At 45.1% G+C, this 21,088-nt stretch overlaps 1 protein-coding gene across 2 annotated transcripts; it reads right to left on the reverse strand.

Moving 5' to 3' along the window:
* Positions 1–10,829: 10,829 nt before the first annotated feature.
* On the reverse strand, positions 10,830–16,639 carry LOC148816435 (uncharacterized). Of its 2 annotated transcripts, none has more exons than XM_088940098.1 (6): positions 16,529–16,639; positions 13,865–13,954; positions 13,322–13,564; positions 12,518–12,666; positions 12,061–12,130; positions 10,830–11,426 (listed from the first exon to the last, which is right to left on the reverse strand). In XM_088940098.1, exons 1-6 carry the CDS (start codon positions 16,629–16,631, stop codon positions 11,143–11,145), a joined length of 939 nt encoding a protein of 312 aa, XP_088796224.1. In that variant the 5' UTR covers positions 16,632–16,639; the 3' UTR covers positions 10,830–11,142. The 2 variants fall into 2 exon arrangements, with proteins under 2 accessions (XP_088796224.1, XP_088796225.1); XM_088940099.1 differs by having other exon boundaries at positions 11,197–11,426; positions 12,018–12,130.
* Positions 16,640–21,088: the final 4,449 nt, after the last annotated feature.

The raw sequence follows: 21,088 nt of genomic DNA on the forward strand, positions 1-21,088 counted from the left end.
AGACTCGTCCTAGATCTGCACCCAGTACCCCCCAGCAATGAGCCATAACTTTACAGTCAAGCAATGTTTATTCATGAACAGGAGACGATGAATAACAAACAGAATAAAACATTGTATTTTTGGAATTGCATACATTTGATCATATTCAAGCACAGCCAGTTCAATGCTGTAATTTCAAGTGACAGTAAAGACTGGGAAACATGTGGGTGAAGCTGCCTTTGGGACAGTAACTACCTGCAGTCTGGACATACAGAGCTTCTCGTCTATTCTTGAGTTTTAGGGTTTTGATTTTCTTCAGCCTGTAAAATACTGCTCAAGAGGATTTAAAATGTACTGGCCAGGCCAGTCTCCACAAGACTGTCCACTGTTTCCTCCTGCCTGAGCTGTTCCTGTAGAAGACACTGAGGTGTAGCTGACAAGTTCAGCATCAGAATTTTAGTATTGATACAGGTACACATGCATAAGATGGAGTTCTAGACAATTACTGAAATTGGAAATCTTAATTTCAGTTCCGAGTATGATGAACAGCAGGAGGCAGCAGGAATAGTAGTGAATTAAACCTCATCATGTCATATGGTCTGAAGTATTGGGACACATTCATGTTAGATGCATTTCAGAGTGTAAACCAGTAAATGAGCTCACTGTACTCGGTGTCATCATTGAAGAGGAGGTATTGCCTGTTCTTGAGATGCTTTTACCTGAAGTCATTTATTTAGCATGATGCCAAGTTGGACTGAAATATGCAGACACAGTTGACTAGTTTCTATATTTTATCCTGATGAGCTCTTTGGTTGCCCTGACTGGATGTTTTAGGTCATTGTCATGTTGCATGGTGAAGCACTGTCCAATAAGTATGGAAGCATTTTCTGCTGCATTAAATACCATGTTTCTGTGAACTTCAGAAATCCCTCTGCTGCTGCCATCATTAGCTACATCCTCAATGAAGATGAGTGACCCAGTCTGAGACATTCCTGCATCCCCAGGCCATGACATTACCTCCACCAGGCTTCAGCATGCGCTCAGAGGACAGAGATGACAGGTTCAAGTGTGGAGAAAGAAAGGAGCTGCAGATGCTCCAGTGAACAGCACCTCCTGTGAGAGTCATGGCCTGGCCTGGGGAGATCATGAGGAGACTCCTTCACCTGTCTGTCTCCCTCAGCACTAGTGTACTGGGTCACTGAAGCTCAAACCTGAAAGCTGTGGACTCGGAGCTGAGCGCTCCAGCAACACCTCAATGTCCTCTGCACTCCCTCTGAGCTCAGATGTTGATCACATGTACAGGAGTAGGATTAGAGGTGGTGTTAGTCAGGGACCATACATGTCATCTACATCTCAGCTCAGAGGACACACATCAAATATTCAGGTGTTGCAGCTTTGAGTCAGTTTATAATGCAACCAAGGAGCTCATCAGGAGAACTGTTAAAAAAAAAACAGTGCTTGATGGGTCTAATGCCTAAATTTCAACCCTATTGAGCAGAAATAAAGAGTTGAAGTATGATCACCTGAAGAATAAATAGGAACTCAGTGGCAACAGCAAAGCATCTCAGATGATTACATAGGGCAGTGAGCTCAATGGGTCACAGACCTCATGCAGTTACTGTTCCAGAGGGATATACAAGCACATACTCTTTTACACTCTGAAATGTACATAAAGTGATTGTGTCCCAATAACATCAAAATGCAGAGTTCAACACAAAGGATATTTGTATTTTGATATGATCAAATGTATGCAGAGAATTACCACAGATTAAAACCAGGATTATTCCTATTTCTGATCACAAGTACTAATTGCTCGACTGTGAAGTTGACTCATTGAAGTACTGATGGAGGACACTGTACCTTTCCAATGAAAACCTGCATTTTCAAGTGTCCCACAGTATCAATACACCTTGACAGGAGGGGCTGACTGACAGGGCCAGTGACATGAATTAATGTGCTTTGTTCATATTCTGGGCTGTTAGAATTCTTCCACTGGACCATGAAAAACATCTGAGTGTCTTTGGGTGGGAGTGCAGCTGAGGCTGTTGGTGAAAGGAGATTGTTCAGCTGTAGGAAAAACCTGCCTGTTTGAATGTGCTCAGAGTGGAGAGGAGTGTCAGTGTGGGAGCTGCAGAGGAACAAGTAGGGGAGAATTCCACACTGAGAAGAACATTGATTCTGGCTCTGGAGTTTTCTTCATGTGTGAGACAACAGCTACAATTGTCCTTAACACTGTCACTGCAGAGTCCTGATATCTGAATCATGTTCACATCCTAACTGCAGGATTCAGACTCACTCCACATCATCAGAAACCATGTCCTTCCCCTGCGACAGTCGAGTTCACCCCAACACAAGCGCAGGAGAGCTGCTGTGTGGTTTGGATGCTGTCAGAAAGCAGGCGAGGGGCAGGAACCATTAACATTCATCACAGGAGAGTGTATAAACCAGAGAAGCTAAACTGGTTTAGTAATGAGTGCTGCAAATGAGGTTTATTAACTGTTTGGGCAGGATGTGGTGAGGTAATGGGTTGAGCACAGGTGTAGAAGTGATTGCTTTCAGTCTCGGAGCCTCTTCAGACTCCTGTTCTGTCTCAAGGTGTCCTGTTTCTCTGCAGCCTGATGGCCTCCCAACATAGACACGACTCCACAGCCAGAACCATTTTCTTGTTTCCTTTCCAGTGTGGAGTCGACACCAGCTTGTTCCTTATTTGTGTTCCCTGTGAGCAGTGTTGCCTTGAGGTGAATAAAGAGCAGGAGTGGGCAGTGTAGTGTCAGTGTGGGAGCCCGTCCTGTCTCAGGGTATTGTAGTGTGAAGGTGGGACCTTGATACTGGAATCAGAGCTACTTGCAGCCTCTCCAGTCCACTGCATGACAGTGTAGCTGCACCCAGTACTGTTGAATTGATAATTAGTAGGATCAGCACTAATTAAGCAGCTGGTTGAGTCAGATTACTGCAGTGGAGTGCACTGGAAGGGCTGCAAGCTGAGTAGCTCCGACTAAAACCTCCTTAAAATCAAATCTCATCTGAGGATTATATGCTTAACTGTTCCTTTGACGGGATTTTTAGTCTCTCTCGTGTCCTGACGTGCAGCAGGATTTCTGCACTAGGGCTGTTTGAAAACTCCCTGTTTACCAGCAGAGACGAGCAGCTCCGGGACCCGCCGCCCCTATTGGCCGAGTCTGAATGAGAAGGCAGGTGCGGTCAGTCTGCAATTAGACCTCAATCCGCGGCTGTTTAGCGGTTCCGACGCCCGAGTCGCTTCTCTGCCTTTAAATAGCGAGTTTGCAAACAAAGAAAGTTTCTCAAATTTACCGTTTAGCTAGACCGGGATCCTGGGCGACGGCTGTCGGCTTTTCTCGGTCCAGGTGGAAATCATAAAATGGGGCTTGAAAAGTAAATGAATTTCGAAACTTACTTCTGGCGGAGGTGCCGGACGGGCTGTAGGACTTGTGGCTTCGACTCTGCGGAGAAACATGGTATTAAAATCGTGCTTCAGCTTCTTTAAACTGCTTGTTGTGTGTTGTGTTTTTACCTGCACAATACGCCTTTTCTCGTTTGTATTCCAGGCTTCTGCAGGATCCTGGCGCGGCTCTGGGCTTTAAACGGCGGCTGTCGGGTCCTTCTCGGCGTGGAGACCTGAGCGCAGACCCACCCGTGTACCGAGTGACCGGAGCTCCGCGGCGGATTCACAGGCGAGTCCGAGTCTCTTCTTCCTAGAGGCCGAGAGAGACCCGGTCAGGAAAGCGCAGCTTCAAGGCTCGTTTAGGACTGAAAACCACTTTCACAGGGGCTTCGTCTCTTACCGGTATCGACTCACTGTGCAGCTGCAGGTCCGGCTGGGTTTTCTTTCTCCGGAGCCGGTTTGCATGAAGACGCGCCGACCGCTCCGTTTAGCTTGAACTGGGGGAAACTGGTAACTCGAGGTACCGGTAACTGACCGCAGGAAACTGGAGCCCAGCCGTGTGAGACCCGGTGTGAAACCCGAAACCCCCGGTGTGAGGAGAGAGAGAAACCGCTTACCTTGCTCTCGAAACGCCGGCTGTCCTGCTGTAAAGGTTAAAGCGAGAGAGTTAAAACATTTAAAATGCATTTCTCGTAGAAAACGTTATTACTTTTGTTAAAACCTGTAAGAAAAATTTAATGCATGTTTTTTTTCCGGCAGCCGAGCAAAGCGCCTGTACCGGGAGAGCAGCGGGGTACCAGCCGCCTCTCTCCCAGCCAGCGAGCCGCCGGAGTCCCCCCGCCTCCCCTCCCTCTGGCCGGGACCCCAGCCTGCACGGGCCTGGAGCACAGACCCGCCCCTATTTATAACGTGAACCCCCTGATGAGCGCGAAAAGGACAATAAAGGTAGCAAAATAAGAGACACCAGGGACCGAGATGGAAATGTGTGGATACCTGATTAATAACACTGCTGTATAGTGTAATTGTTTTATGCTTTATACCCTTATTTGCTGTAATAAACTGCTGTGAGTGTTAATTGGTTAATTGATTATTCTGGGGTCTGCGGTGTGGGGGGGTGGGGTACAGGGGTGTAGAGAGCCGTGAATCGGGTCCCCCTGTGAGCAGCCCCACCAAGCGGCTCGCAGCGCTACAGCCGCGGGGCACCGGGCTGTCGTGGTCGGGGAGTCGGGAGCCGCTGGTCTGCGGCCTAGACTGCAGCCTCCATCCCCGGCCTCGATTAGAGCCCCGCCGCCCGAGGACACTCGCAGCCCGGTAGGTGAAGGATGACGCTCCGCGCTGTTGAGGGAACGCGTCCCGTCACCATGGTGACTGAGACGGGGTGTGGCTGTGGTGAAGGGCGGGGTTTAGTGTTAATGGTGTCCAATCAGCGTGTGGAAGAGGTGGGTGTAAGAGCAGCCAATCAGAAGAGCGCAAGTTCAGCCCGAGAGAAAAATATCAAGAGCCAGGCGGGTCTCGAACCCGGGGCTCCGGGGTGGAGATGTGGAGGTTTAGCTGAGTGAGCTATACTTCCTGCCAAATCTGGAGTAACTCCGCGGTCATACTTATCTGGCACAATTTCGGTAAACGAAAAAAATCAAAAAAATAAAAAGGTATCCCTCCTCCTCTCGCAATTCTAAAAGTAGGATCTCTGCTCATCTACTGTGTTTCGGGTTTTACAAAAGTCACTGCAATTCGATTGGAGACTAGCTCGGGGATTTGAACCTGGATTCTCACCGCCCGCAGACCAGCGCGCTACACGACGAGCCACAGCGTCGCGCAGAAATACAGCGCCGCCAAATATAAAAGCTTTAAAACTGCGATTCGCCGCCAGGCGGAGAGCAGGACCCCCTTCTGTAATAAAAACATAGCGGAGAGCACAGCTGGACTGCAGGAGCCACTGCACAACTGCAGCGCACATGAAGTGAATTCATGATGTTTGTGAAGATTGAGGATAGTTGGAGCTGCGCTCAATCCTGCAGTGATCTGGAGCTGCTGTGCTCCTGCACAGTGTTCAGAGGGGCTGTCAGTCCTGCCTATTGCACAGCACCCTGCTTCACTGGGAAAGGTGTTGCAGTGAGTCACTGTGACTCCATCTGTTTGTATTCAGCAGCTCGGAGTTTGACAGTATGATGGAATTAGACTTGAATTATAAATGTAGAAAATCAGGCTTCACTTTTCCACTGTTATCCATGAGAATCTCACCCCTCTCAAGGCACAGAGCTCATATCAGAAGTTCCCCCGAAACACTTCGATATGATCAGTAGCAGAGAGCTCTCTCATCAACACAAAGACCACAGTTTCCTTCACAGACACTGGAAATAAAACCCAAGAGCATGGAAGAGGTGTTCACAACCTGATTTTAATTAAAGAACAAAAATAAGATAAAAACAAGTGGCTAAAAGTTTGCTCAGAAGTGTTTTATTATGTTAAAACAGTACATCAGTGTAGTGAATTATCAGAATGAAGGAGTGAAGGAACAGTCAGCTGATATCAGTGTCCATTCCTGAGGCTGGTACAGATTCTCCAGAGGCCATCCCTGAGAAAATACCCACAGCAGTGTAGGAGCAGCTCAGACAGAGGGATCAAAGAGCACAACACAGTTTACTACAACAGAGATCATCTCCTTTCAACACAACTGACAACGCTACTCCACATCACAATAGCAATTATAAGAATGAACAGAGAGAGACAATACAAACATAACACACAGCAAACTGAAGAGATCCAGTAGAGACTAAGATCTGTACAGGTATAAATAAAAAAAACATATTTAATAGATATTTAACACATTTTAATATATAAATATTAAATGATGTTTCTGGAAAAATTAACATTTGCATTATGATGTTCAGGGAATTATTTTTTAAATAAAGATTAAACCAGAATTTGTAATATCTCTATCTGTTCAAGATAAATGTTAGTAATGTAACAACTAACTTTCCAGCCCACAAAATCAAGATGTAAACTGTGTCTACCTTCTAGATCTCTCATGTACACTGTATAGAGCTACAGAGGACAGAGACTGGAGCTAAACCAGCTGATTACTGGTTTAACTTGACCAAACAAACACCTTTTCCCAGCTCTTCGACTGCTGCTGATATAAAAACACTTGGATCATCTGCAGCCACACTGACCCCTCCAGGACCAGGACTGGACAGCCCTGCTGCAGACACACACTGACCCCTCCAGGACTGGACAGCCCTGCTGCAGACACACACTGACCCCTCCAGGACCAGGACTGGACAGCCCTGCTGCAGACACACACTGACCCCTCCAGGACCGGGACTGGACAGCCCTGCTGCAGACACACAGTGACTCTTCCAGGACCAGGACTGGACAGCCCTGCTGCAGACACACACTGACCCCTCCAGGACTGGACACTTCTAACTAACGTCCTTAATTGTTCCAGAGGGAAAAGTGTTTTTGCAGACTAGGAAAAGACACAATACAATACACAGCACATTTAACACAACAAGAGCCCATTCATAAAATGTACGATGAGAACAAATAAATAAAGTCAAATCTACCCTCAGTTCTCACAGCTTCTGTTAAAGACGAGCTCTTGTCCTGCCTACCTCCTTCCTCAGGGCTGTGGAGTGGACAGTGGACTGTCCAGCTGGTCCTCATGATCCTCACAGCTCAGGGACTCTTGGAAAATAAGGGTATAAAGCCTTTGGAAAGGTCTGAGCTTCAGTCTTGTTTCTCCAGTAACAGTCAGAAGACGCGCTCTGACACACAAGGGTCTCACCATCATCGTCTTCTTCATCATCATCTTCATCTGCACGAATGTTCACGATCACTGAGGCTCAACGTGTCTGAAGCAGAAATAAAGTTTCTACAGCAACGCGTGTAACGTAGCGCCGTGATTTCATGTGTTCAGACGAACAAAATACGAGACAAACCGCAACAGTTTACAGCTACAGCACAAAAAAGCAGCCTCGGATTTTAGGCAAAGAAAGGCGACAACAATTAAATATTTATTTTTGCTAAAAAAGCAATCCTTCCTGTTTTTCAAGGAGCGGTGGAACAAAAACACATTTAAAATTCCCACCCCTCTCATAAATCTCGGAGTTTATTGGGCAACTGGACCGGGGCTCGTCCATAATGGGGAAAACTAGCTGTCAATCAGCAGTAACCCTACTAACCAATCGCAACATCGCTAGACTCTGATTGGCTGTGGATACTATCTTCTTTTAGACCCCAGTCACATGATCGGGGTGTTTAATTTCGCCCCAGACCCTCGCTACTGCGCTGTAAAACGACTCTCCATAGACTCGTGTATCACCACCGCCGCCTGATGGTCATTTGCTAGAATTGACACTTTCTAATTAAATTCGATTTCAGTAACACTGCCGGCTTTTCTTACGTTTTCCACCCTTACAGAAATCCCCGAAATGTACATTTTTAAAGAATAATTGTATTTTTGTATTTTAACCTATCAAAGCGGAGTGAAGTTGCCATGGAGAACAAAATATTCACGTCTTAGTGAAATTGAACTTATTTTAAGTTTTAAAACTCATAATATTTTATGTAAAAACAAAATTTAATTAGGCTACTTTAGATTCATGTGTATTTTAGGTATGAAGTGCTGATATAAAGCTATTATTTTGTCACCCCATTTCCACTGATGAATATTTGTTTACCTGCGGTGTGTTTTGTATTTGGAAAGACTATTTAATAGTACAAAACTTTGAGGTGCTGCCAAGTTAACTTTATTTAGTTTACTGTGACCACTTTGAATCATTTGAATTTGTTCGTCGTACTGTCAGTTTTGTATTGGGACAGACGAGATGACATTCAGTTCCATCAAGCAGAGCATGACAAAGTCTTTAAAAGCCTTCTGCGCTGACGCGCACTAAGCCACTGGAAAAGAAGCCGTGCAAAAGCAGCAACAACAGAAGGAATGTGGACCCTGAGCCGTGTCACCAGAGAGTGATGTGATGCGAGGGTGTCCCATCCCCCTTTTTATAACAGTGCCCCTCAAATACCCGTGCACTTTCAGTCCACACCAGCTTACATCACAGTAGTGAGGCATTGAAGAAGGGCTCAAGGCTAAGTGCAGGGTTTGAGATAGAGCCTGTATGATCTTCACTTTGTCTTGAGATCAGTTCTGAAATCACCACTGTAATATAAACTCCTCTTCTTCTGTTGGGAGTACATGTGCAAAAGAAAAACTGGCTCTTCTTCTCGGTAATGAGAAAATACAGACCCCATGTTCAGTAATGGAAATGCAGTGTTACTCAGAGTTTTACAGTCTGAGCCCAGCTGTGGACACCCTGTGTTATTACTGTTCATTGAATGGGGTTTAAGAGGGAGGCATAGAAAATAAAGAGTAAATAAGTAAATTATGACACAGTGGCTATTCCTGTTGCTGTTATCCCACGTTTGAGTAACAACAGCAGGTGTCTGTTCAAACTGCCCTCCAGCCAGGTCAGGAGTAATGAGCCCCAACCACAGTCAGATTTCGACACTTTCAAGTGGCCAGCTGTAAAGGAACAAGTGAAGGTTTATTCCGTGCTGAAAGAAAATAAAAAGATATTCACTGCGGGGCGCTAAGTGAGATCTTCAACATAACTACAAGTTACACTTCAGTGGATGTCTCCTTTGGGCACGATGACAAGAGAATCACTTCGCTAATTCCTCTAAATCAGTTTTCATAAACTCAGATCTAGAAAAGAATAGTCTCTCACTTGCAGTACAATCCCTTCTATAGCTGCAAAAGTGTGGGCAAATTGCGTGTTTCACTGAATCTGTAAGAGAAAAGAAGTAAACAACTTTTGCAAAGATGACATATTTCTATACGTGTTCCTGCACAATTACTCTTTACTTGCTGAATGTAACAGATTGGAGAAAAAAAAGAAAACAGTGAGTTTTACTTTTTATTAACTGTATTGAAACACCAGTACTGCTCGCAGTATTGACAGCTGCAACCCGAAGAAGGCTCTACGTCCGAAACGTTGTTTTCTCTTTCTTTTCAGCAGGGAATAAACCTATTACTTGTTCCTTTGCAGCCTAAGCATGCTGACGCAGCTACCCGCCTGAACTATATTAGACGGCTGACAGGAGCAGCGATCATGTATTGATATACCGAGAAATCAGCCTCCGTGTTGATACATTTGATCCTGTTTAAAATCATACGCGGAGAGACGAGCGAAGAAATGATTTCACTGTCTCAAAACACGCGCATTAAACGCGCATCTCTCTCCGTACAGGCGACTCCAGAGTCAAACTTCCAGAACACAGACGTGTTTACCGATCAAATAAAGAAAAGGTCGACGTACCTCACGGATGTTTCGCATGTCCACGGTGTATCTCTGCGAGGTGTGCGAAACAGGAAAATGGTTTACAAACACCATCACCGCAATATTTCTCATGAACCGCACAGGCCACTTTTAGCATTTAAATTTCCACCTTATTGCCAGAAACAGGTGCAGGAAGAGGAGCTCATCGCCACCTGTGGGACACAAGCAGAACTGCAGCCCACCTGTATCGCACGAACCGGCACCAGACTCATCCGGCCACGAGGATGGATTCAAACCCAAACTGGCCTCTTTGCACCTTTGATCAATTTTACCTCACAATCTTCACTTGTTTGGACTTATTTTTTTTTCTCTGACAGCATGTTCCAGCACATCTTATCTAAAGTGGAAGGTAAAATGTCCCAGAGCCAGTCTGGGGAACGTTTCCTTCAGATCCAGCAGACACATTCCAAGACCGAGCCAGTAGAATCCTCCTGCTACAATCCCACAGCAAAACTGGAACCCCCGAGCTTCATGTGGGATCACCCTGCAGACCTCTCATGATGACAGCATTCCAGCTGGGAATATTATCTTGTCAGCTCATAGAGTTTGTGTATCATATAATTCATGCAACATGACTTTGGTCGATTTTGTAATGAACCCAAAATGTTCAGAAATTGCTTTCTCTTGAAGTGTTCATTTCATACTGTTACCTGAAATACTGGACAGAACTGAAGAGCTCTTCTCTCCTGAATGGTGTCATGTCTAAAACTGTACAGAAGAGAAAAACACTGGCTCTGCTTTTCCTTCTGCGTATTTTTGATTTTTCAACATTATATTCCGAATGTTTGTAAGGTGCATTTAATATATTTAAGCACTATAAGAAATGATGATTCGTTAAATATTAAATCTATCAATATTATTATTCAGTATTAAAGGGTTAACATAGTTTGGTGATCTTCTGGCAGGGGGATCGACAAAGTTGTATTCAGCTTCCTGGACAGAGCCAGTATGGAACCGTTCTGTGAGTCAGTTTCTGATAAAAGACGCTGTTCAGCACCTCGGACAAATGTAATAAAATGAATAATAAATAAAGGACATAATAAAATGTCATAAAGTGAGTTTTTAAAATATCATCATCAGCATTCCTAGTGCTTCCCAGTAAGAGCAGACAGGCCAGTGACTCAGGCGCTGAGAGAAACTGTGACACAGTCAGAGGAATGAGCAGAGTCTAGAGGAGACAGCAGAGACCACAGACAGTCCCACTGGACACAGCAAGAAACAGCCCAGATCTCTTCACTCAGGCTGTATTGTCTGGAACAGAAACTATCACATATAAAATCAGTAAAAATACTCAAATGAAAAGTTTTACTCTAAAGATGGAAGCATGGAAAACAAATAATTATTACACATCCTAAAATGAAATAGATTGTCTCAAACGGTTAAACTTGTTTTTTGCTCATTTGGCCATATAACTGTGTTCTAGCCTGGAGGACAGAAGGAGAGACAGAGTGAGGACCAGTGGAGAGACAAGAGACCAGGATCATCTCCAGGAATCAGCAGAGGAGTCCCAGCAGACACACTGTCTCTCTCTCTCATGTCTCTCCTCCTCCCCAGGACAGAGAGGGGGGCTGCCAGACTCTCACAGGATCCCCTCACAGATCCAGAGGAGAGGTGATTCACAGTTTTGTGGATATGAAGTGAGCCCACTCTCTCTCCAGTATCCAGTGGCACAGTTCCCAGAGTATCTTGTATCAACTGTGATCCTGTGAGAGAGAAGGAGATCAGAGTCACTGAACCAGTGTGGTCACCTCAACACACCAACACCTCTCTCTCCACCTCCCTCTGCTGTCTTAGAGAAGACGTCCTGTGAAAACTGTCTTTTTATTCATGTTTGACACATATAAAACATTAATATCATTAAGATCATAAATAATTCATATTAACACAGCAGAGTACCATATCCCTGGTGACACATCAGTAGAAACCAATCAGCACACAGTTAAATACACTGAAAATACAGTCAGTGTAACTGAAACACAACACAACACAGTCAGTGCAGTGATTCCACAGCAGTACTAATTAAACACTCCACCAGTACAGTACAGATTAGTGAGGCTCTGATCACTGCAGGTGCTCATTTTGATTAGACTCATTGTTTAATTGAAGACTCAGAGCTGTAGAGAGACAGGTTGTGTGTATGAGAGAGAAGAGACTCAGAGCTGTAGACAGGCTATGTCAGTCAATCTTCTCCACTGCAGTGGAGACACTAGTGATGTTGTGATACATTTCCCAGTTCTCTCCTTAACGACCTAGGTGCACTGTGAATGTGCATTACAAACCCACAGCACACTTACACTTCTTTGTTCAGGTCACTTCCATTAACCCATCTCCACACACCTCTGCTGCTGTTCCAGTTCAGGCCAATCCAGTAGGAATAGTAATTTGATACTAGACGCCTCAGGACCTCCTGTAGAGAGAGACAGAGCAGGTCAGCTCACCCTGGACACCACCAGTCAGTCCAGCTGGCAGTGTGGAGATCTCACTGTCCTGACCCTGGAAGTGTGGAGATCTCACTGTCCTGACCCTGGGAGTGTGGAGATCACTGTCCTGAGAGTGTCGTATTTCAGTGCGGGATTTGTCCTCACAAAAGTGGAGCTTGACAGGATTGAGTACAGCCAGCTCATACTGGCAACTGCAGTCAACACTAAACTAAACTACTGCTCGCATGCGTTTATAGCTCTAAGGTTACGGGGTAAGTTGGTTCTAGGCACTACGCAACTCCTGGGAGGGGTACTCAGTTTCCAGGGCAGCCTGTTGGGGCTGGTACACACTGTAGAGAAGCTCTAGTCCTCACCAGTTCCCTATTGTCATCAATCACCACCAGATGAGCTCCCACTGATGAGCAGAACTGATTCGCAGACATCCAGGATCTCCGGTCAGTAGAGACGTAGTAACATCTTCCACAGTCTCCCCCCTTCCATCCTTCTGGACAGCACTGCTGCCCTGTACAGACAGACACACAGGAATCACCTGGATTAATACTGACTGAGCCTCAGGGATTCCTCAGGACTCTCCTCTGTACAGACAGACACACAGGAAATCACTTGCATTAATACTGACTGAGCCTCAGGGATTCATCAGGACTCTCCTCTGTACAGACAGACACACAGAAAATCACCTGCATTAATACTGACTGAGCCTCAGTGATTCCTCAGGACTCTCCTCTGTACAGACTCTCTCAGTTCACTTCAGTGATACTCAGCCACTGAGCTCCTGTACTGTTTCTCCTGGAGTCCTGCAGCACTGAGACTCACACTGACAGACGGGTCAGTGGTGAGTCTCTACCTGATTGTCACTGACTGTGTAGAGAACAGCCCTGGGGCTCTTATCCTCATGTCGGAGAGTCTGTCTGTCTTCTCAAACACGTCTATTACCAACAGCAGCAGCTCCAGCCCCTGCTGAGACATGGAGTCAGGCTGCAGTCTGTCTCAGGAGAGTCCTGCACCAGCTGAGACTGGGATTTCTACACCCTCGTCATGTGATCTTACCTTCCCAGGAGTCACAGCTCTCGCCACACAATGCAGTGTTGCCCGTACTGACCAGCTCTGCTTCTGTTTCACCCTCACATCAAATCCAGACAAATTACACACCCACTTACTTCTCCTTCCAGTAGAGGGGTCCACACCTGCACTCTCCATCTGCTTCACGTATCTCTCGGTTAAATTCATGTACTTCATCGCTTCATTCTTGTAAATCTCAGACTCATTGCTGCACATCGCAGATTCATTCCTGAGTTCACTGACTTCTTGCCGGAGGTTCTCCAGCTCTGACCTCCTCTCCTCCAGCTCCTTCTCCTTCTCCTCCAGTATTCTCTCCCAGTCTGAGCTGATCCGTTTCCCCACTGCAGGTCACAAATCCAGAACATACAACATTATTTTATCGACCAGATTCATCTGTCTGTCCATCTGTATATCAACTGCCTGTCTCTATTTACCTGTTCTATCAATCACAGATATGATCCAGTTCAATATTTAACAACTTTATTATCCACTGGTCTGGGAGGATCATTTGTTTCCATTAAGAATGCTCACTCCTTGCTGAAAAATGCGTTGAAGTTCTCATCTTTTAGCAGCGATGTACTAAAATGCCAGCTGATAGTAGGTTATTTAAATTCAAGGAGAAGGCTGTGATTTATACTCACAGACTATGCCCATGACAGCCATGGCGACCAGGAAGATGAACAGTGAGACTGCTAGAGAAATATGGAGACGTCCTCTATTACTGGCCTGAGCTGGAGAGAAAGAAAGAGATGAAAATTTTAAACATCCAGCTGACCAGACACTCCAGCACTAACCTGGCCCTGAGAAAGACAGTGAGAGGTGTCAACACACTCAGCCTGACTGGACACCAGAGCACATTAATCTCACCCCAGGAGAGGCAGAAACACCTGTCAGGGAGCGCTGGGATATGATGAGGATCAAGCTCTGGGACACTGGTAATGGACAAGACAGCAGGTAAACAGCATGACTTGCTGGAAAACTAGATGGTTCCTGGACTCTTCTACCCTGTTAAATTCACTCTACACTGGTGGGAGTGTGGAACAAGCAGCCCAGCCATGTGGGTGAAGCCAATACCCTGGTTTCTTTCAAGATCTTGCGATCAATTAACGGGCTGATTGACAACCTCTTCTTTCTGACCTTTCTTCTGGCCTTAAATGAAGATCTGAGGTACACAGGCTGGTCTGTACTGTGTCTGCAAAGGGGAAGGGTGTTTACAAACACTAGTGGAGACAGGGAGCAGCTGAAGACCTGCGGAAAGGATTTTTAAAAGGTATTCTAATTACTTATTAATTAGAGGTAAGATATTGGAAAAGAAGAATGGACCAGTTCAATTTTAGTCCTATAGTTGTAGATTACTATCCCTGTGTCCACTGCAGCTGAAATGCTCTGGAAAGGATTTTTAATTACCTTCTAATTAGAGGAGGAATTGACCAGTTTTATTTAAATCCTTTAACTGCAGATTATTGTCTCTGTGTGCTGCATACACAAGGTTTAATTTCGCTTCAGTTTTCTGACATCAGGATCTGTGACTAAAGTTGAAAACCCAGCAACACAGAGGTCACATGACAGAACAGTTGCTCTGTGCTGGGCGCTGCGTGTTAAAAATACTTTCCCCTTTTGCTGCTCGAGTACAGTGCTGCTTTAGAGGAACTGTAGAGAAGGGCTGTGCGTAAGAAAGAAAAGCAATGAAATTAAAAATGGGAAGGAAATCTAAGAAAGGATTGAATGAAAGGAAGAATGAGAGGAGGCCATTTGACTTGTGTTTCTGGTTTGGACGTTGGACAGCTGATTGAAACGTTTCATTAGAAACGTTTCTTAGAAGAGAGCAGAGTATGAGCCTGAACGATCTAACTGGGAAGTCTGCACCAGAGATCTACAACTTGTGGTGTAAAGAAGTGCTTCCTCTTCTCCATGCTAGAGGGACTGCCTTGTACTTTTAAACTGCACTTCTGTGTCCTTGTTTCCCATACAGAGTGTCCTGATGTGACCAGATTTATATCCCTTAGCTTCTCTCATTCTTACGTTACATCTCTGTTCGATCTGCTCAATCTGTTCGATCTGCTCTCTTTCACGATGAGGTTCATCGCAGTCTGTGAAATCAGTCCTGTTCTTCTTGAACTCGTAATGTAATGTAAGACTGTAATGTACTTTTTATAGCATGGTGACAGCTGAAGACAGTGGTTTAAGAAAGCTCTTAGCAGTGCCATTTTAACTTCCTTGATTTTATTTCCATATTGTGTGCTGTAGAATACAGTACAGTCTGCTTTGTTACATTACACTGTCTTAGGTGAGGACAGGGAAGAAATCACACACAACTCAAGATCACTGTTGTGTGTAGCTTTCTGTATGTGATGCGTATAGACTATCAATCATTTTTCAGTTATCAACATTACATTTTATTTTCCAAGTGTTCGCCCAATCTGTGATTTAACCTGTTTCAGTCTTTGCCTCCCTCCTGCTTTGTTTCTGTAGCATCTGCCAACGTAAGCAGCTCGCTAACTCTGCAAGAACCTCAGCTGCTGCCATAGAGTGCAGAGCCCAGAAGAGAGCTTGTGGCTCCAGTGTTTGTATCTGCTCAAGTAGAAGATGTGCTCTGTGGATAATGAGGCTCGCAGGATTTCCACCATTTTTCAATCCAGATACGTATATTACACTAGATTCCCTGTGCTTCTGAGAATCAACCTTTTAAAAGGGACCTTATCAAAAGCTTTCAGGTTATATACATTTATGATGCTGCATGCCTTCGTTTGATCCCTTAGACCTGTTGTTCGAAGAATCTAAGAAAATGACAAAAGTAACAGGATCCTCCCTTTCTAACTCCATACAGACTCAGAGGCTTCATTATTCTCTAAGCACTCTTCTAACTCAGCTGTACCATCACAGAAACGTTACCTGTACGACAGGCGTAAGACTGGTCAGCAGTTTCCTGGGTCAGTTCTGTCCTTTTTTATAAATTCACGTGTCCAATCTTTAACACCGCCATTCTAAGTGAGAGCTGAAAATGTCTAGCAAGAAACGCAAGAACTCATCTCCCATTTCCTTGCATATCGCTGGTAAAGTACTCTGGGAACCTTGAAACTAGCTTCACTAGTCACTGCTAAGGACCCTCAGAGTTAGTTACCTAAAAATTCCCCATGACTGATGGAGCTTGTTTTATAATTTGGAGAATGCTATTGGCACTTGCCCTATAAAACACTGGTCAAGCTTCTCACGTATGCTTCGCATCAGCGCTGTTATTGTCTCGCAGAGAGACAGTATCGCGGTGTTACCCTGCGGCAGACGGACGAACAGGGAGCGATACTCACCGTGGGGGGTTCGTGGCTGTGCTGGAGTAGAAGTGGTGGTTGAGCACTTCTGTCCTCTTATATTAGTGAATTGGATTTCAGCATAAGTCACCTCTTCAGCCATGGTGTCTTACTGTCTCAGTGTCTTTCAATTTTACACTCCTCCGCAGAGTGATATAAGGAAGGATATTGAACGAAGAAGAGTCAGAAGGAGGAGTTTTGTAAGTTCCTGTTTTTTGTGTTTGTTCATTGCAGCTTGCCTTTGCAAAGACTCAGTGTGAGGGTCCAGCTGTCTCACTGATAGTGTGAGTGTCCAGCTGTCTCACTGACAGAGACTCAGTGTGAGTGTCCAGCTGTCTCACTGATGGAGACCCAGTGTGCGTGTCCAGCTGTCTCACTGACAGAGACTCAGTGTGAGTGTCCAAGCATGGACATTGGAGCAGCAGGAGAGGAGATGCAGGAATTAAACTAGGAAGAGGAATGATGCTGGGATGAATGACGCAGGAAACTGAGAGTTGTAGGATTTAAACCAATTCTTGTTGGTGCTCTGATCTCTGCAGCAGAGCAAAGAATCAAGTGTGTGATCAAGCAGGAGAGAGCAAATATCACAGAGAAATTCTACTGAGAAACTTCAAAACCAGCAGTGCATACCCAGCTGCTGTTTGAAGAAAAGAGAAGCGTGTCTGGACAGTGGGAATCCAGGGTTATGCTGGGATACAGGGACAGACAGAAGGAACAGCATGTGGGTCTCTATTCTGTTTGGAGGGTGAGTGTTTCTTAGTTCACAATGGAAGGAAGGGGAGGGGTGGTATATTAACTCTAACTTCGTTATTGTTGCAGTATTTTATGTTTGCACTATCTGAGATTGAACTAGGTAGACAGACAACGATGTTGTGTGTGTCTACATCTTCATCGATGTGGGGAAAAATCTGAAAGTAACCCACCCAACTTTCTCCAAGGCAGGTTTCTGTGTCTGCAAAGCAACCCTCCTGCACTTCAGCACACTGAAGAACAAGAGGCTGGGAGTGCCATTCTGCCAACTACCCATCAGTGGACTCTCGGTGCAGGTTGGGTCATGTGACTTCCTGTTAATCGAGGTGTGAAGACAAAACCACGGGCATCACAAGGATGCTTGAAGAGGAGACGAAAAGGCAAGACAGCAGCAACCTTTACGGCGCAGAGAGTGATCGGTCGTGCTTCACAGGAAAGAGGGTTTAAGAAGCAAATTTCAGATTAAAAAAATAAAATAGGCTCTAATCTGTACTTGCAAACTTAGTCAGTGAGTGAGCACTGTGAACTTGTGTTGGCTTGTAAAGTGACCCGGTTAGCTGATTTAAAGAAGTTTCTTACCATTTCCTCTTTTAAAGTAGGTGCCAAATAGGTGTTCAGAGTAAGAAGAGCTGGTAAGAAATGTGTTACCTGCAGAATCTTCTGGCAGATGTGAATACCCATAGTGCCATTTGACACTCTTCTGTCCGAGGTTATACTGTATTCATTGCTGAAGGTATATGTCTTACTCTATCATACATGCACAACCATGGCCTCAATATTTTATTCTACATTAATCAGCTGTTCACTCAAACTGTAGCAATGATGAAGCAAGCTGACGAATGTAAAGGGTCAGTGTGCTTAATACTCTAACTTGCCCGGCTGAGGAAATGTCAGCACTGGCTGGAGATGAGTGCTGTCGCATCCACGAGAACTGTTGGGGCGGAGGGAGGTATGAAAGAGAGATGCCGTGTTTAGCCAGGGACCCTTCATGAGCACAGAAGGAAGTGAGAGACGATAATCTGACTTTCACCTGAACGTCCGTTCAAGAACACCATTAATTAGGGAAACCCACTTCACACAGAAGCTCCATACCTGCGCAAAAAGAGAGTGTACTGCCAGTCACAACAGTGAGGTCTGAACCACAGGAAGAGATTCCAAAAATTAGATAACTACCTTGAAACTGATCTGATGACCTGAGTGATTAACCCATCCCCTTCTGCAGCTCAGAAAATTGGAGCGTTATTCCACTTCAGGGATTCTAACATGCAGCTCAATCTGCTGTAGGCACTCTAACCTCAGCCATCATTATAATCAACAGTGATCCATTATACAATCAGAAAATTCGTCTTTTGGTATAGATCAGCAAACAAGAAAAGAAAAGAAAATTACATATGGATGTACAAACTACCAGCAAAAAAAAAACGTTGAATGAGTGCAATGTTATCCACCGGGTGCAGTACTCACTGACACAAGTAGCTCATTTAAAAAACCTGTAATTAATTATAGGACCAGAATCTAAAGAGAACAGACTCAGAATTGAAAATCAGACAAGCACATATGAACATTTTTGCACATATGGCAATAAGAAGTGTTTAAACACATCGGAAGAAGATGTGCGTCAGGGCAGAGTGACGGTGAAACATCTGGACACAGAAGACAGGAGCTCAGAAAACCCCTCCCTCTGTCTCTTTCTCATCAGCACTCTCAGACTCTCACTGTGTAAATCTTAAGGAGATAAGAGAGCCACACAGAGAGCAAAATAGAGAAAAAAGACAGAGGGGAAAGAATCAGAGACAGAAGTGGATCAGAAAAGCAGAGTGGAATACAGAGAAGAGGACATGGCTGATGATAATCTCTACGTTAACGTCAAAAACTCCAGAGCCCGTTCACAGCAGTGTGGAGCCCTCAGGTCTCCTTCAGCACAGCAAGAGACCCAGCACAGTGAGTACAGCCAGTGCAGGCCCGGCTTACGATTCTGACAAGTCCTACCAAAATTCGAACAGGAACAGGACTGCCAGCGGCAGGGAAAAGGCAGTTGACTGTAATGAAGTCGAATGTAATACTGCTGATACTGTCTGCGATAGTGTAGTAGATCTGATAATGTCCATTACATGCTATCGCTACTGATACTGTCTGTCTGCTATGCTGTAATACTGTGTATACGGTCGGCTACACTGTGAAGCTAAAACTGTCTGCAGGTTTGTTCTACTGCTGCCGTCTGCTATGGTACTTGATCACGCTGTAAAATTTCTGATACAGCCTGTCTGTCTGTAGCAATCTTGATGTCTGTTGCAGTATAATTTCTGGTATTAGTGCCTCGTCCTCTGTCAGGTCCAGAGCAGTTTTAATATACTAGTGTCCAGTAGGTACGGTATGAATTAACCTCTGAGCTGCACTGCGGTGTTAGTGTGCCGTAGTGGGTTCTGTCACTATAGATCCTCTTGCCTCTCTCTTTCCAGCCCTGTCCAGGTGTAGAAGCTGTGTCCTGATGGCTCTGGGAGTCACAGTGTGTCTGTGTGTCTTACTGGTCACAGTCATTGTCCTGGGGGCAGTCGGCAAGTTTCACAAATCTGATTTATTGCAGATACTCGTGTGTGTTTGTGAGCAATTATACCTGACTTTTATGTCTCACAGTAGAAAATGAACCATGCACAATTACACATTATCGTTTATACCTGTGCACTTGACAGTCTTGGCACTAATAAATCTACTGGCTGCCAGGCTGTTAAAGGAGGAGTTCAGGCTGCAGAGTTGATGCTCCTTTAAGGTTTGTGTTTCATTACCACAGGACAGGACTGCAAAATCTGAACCCCCAGCTAGTGCAGTTCCTGACCTGCTGTGGGGGTGTCTGCTTTTCTTTGAAGTTTCAAACTTGTGGTTGTTGTGACATGAAGACAGGTCTGAGACTCTGCATTCTGACGCTTCGCTGCTGTCAGTGCGAAGCTCTGCTGCTGGGCGAGTGGTTTTCTAGCCACATGCTGACCCACACACCTGCTGGGCTCAGGCCTGTGGACATCAGAGCAGCACCAGCAGCAGAACACCAGAGCAGCAGCCCCTGAGCAGGAGCAGGACTCACAGCCCTGACCTGGAGCAGTGAAGAGCAGCAGGCAGCGGAGTCGGACTTTCAGGACTCGACTGATTTACACCTGACTCTGGCAAATCAGTCACCTAGTCACGCTGGGACCTGAACAGATCTGGAAAAACTAGATGTCCTCGACCTTATAAGTAACACAGCGACATGTACTTCGCTTCAAGATGTTCACTGTTAAAAAAATTACATTGCTATTCTTCTGCGCAAGAAACATCAGAGATCAGAAACCCTTAAGGTGGCCGTTACTCAAGTACACACCAGCCAGGAACCTCAGTGTGGTTCTTCTGAAACTTTGTCTCAAAAAGGAACTGTATGCAAACTAAGCCACTGTCTTAAAAGAACTTGATGAAATTTGTAGTTGAATGTAAATTGAAGTTTTGTCATTGTGGTGTGATTCCATCACACTCATTATATAACTATACTGTGTCCCCAGAGCACGTCTACACTGTACTGAAGTTATTTACATCTGACCTACTGGATAATTACTCTTTCAGTGTGGAAGAACGGCTTGAAGCAGAGCAACACTGAGCTGGTGGTGACTGAAGACAAGAGGGAACTGGTGAGGACTAGAGCTTCTCTACAGTTTTACTGGAGATATAGCGCAGTGGATGTCTAGGTATACACTGTTTTAACTGGTCTTTACGGAAATAGCTGGGCAGGTTTTTATACAAATGGCAACTTCAAAGCAGACCTGCACAGCTTGAAACACAAAGTACAGG

This window comes from Atractosteus spatula, chromosome 22 (assembly GCF_055471065.1).
Source record: "Atractosteus spatula isolate fAtrSpa1 chromosome 22, fAtrSpa1.hap1, whole genome shotgun sequence".
Classification (NCBI taxonomy): Eukaryota; Metazoa; Chordata; class Actinopteri; order Semionotiformes; family Lepisosteidae; genus Atractosteus; species Atractosteus spatula.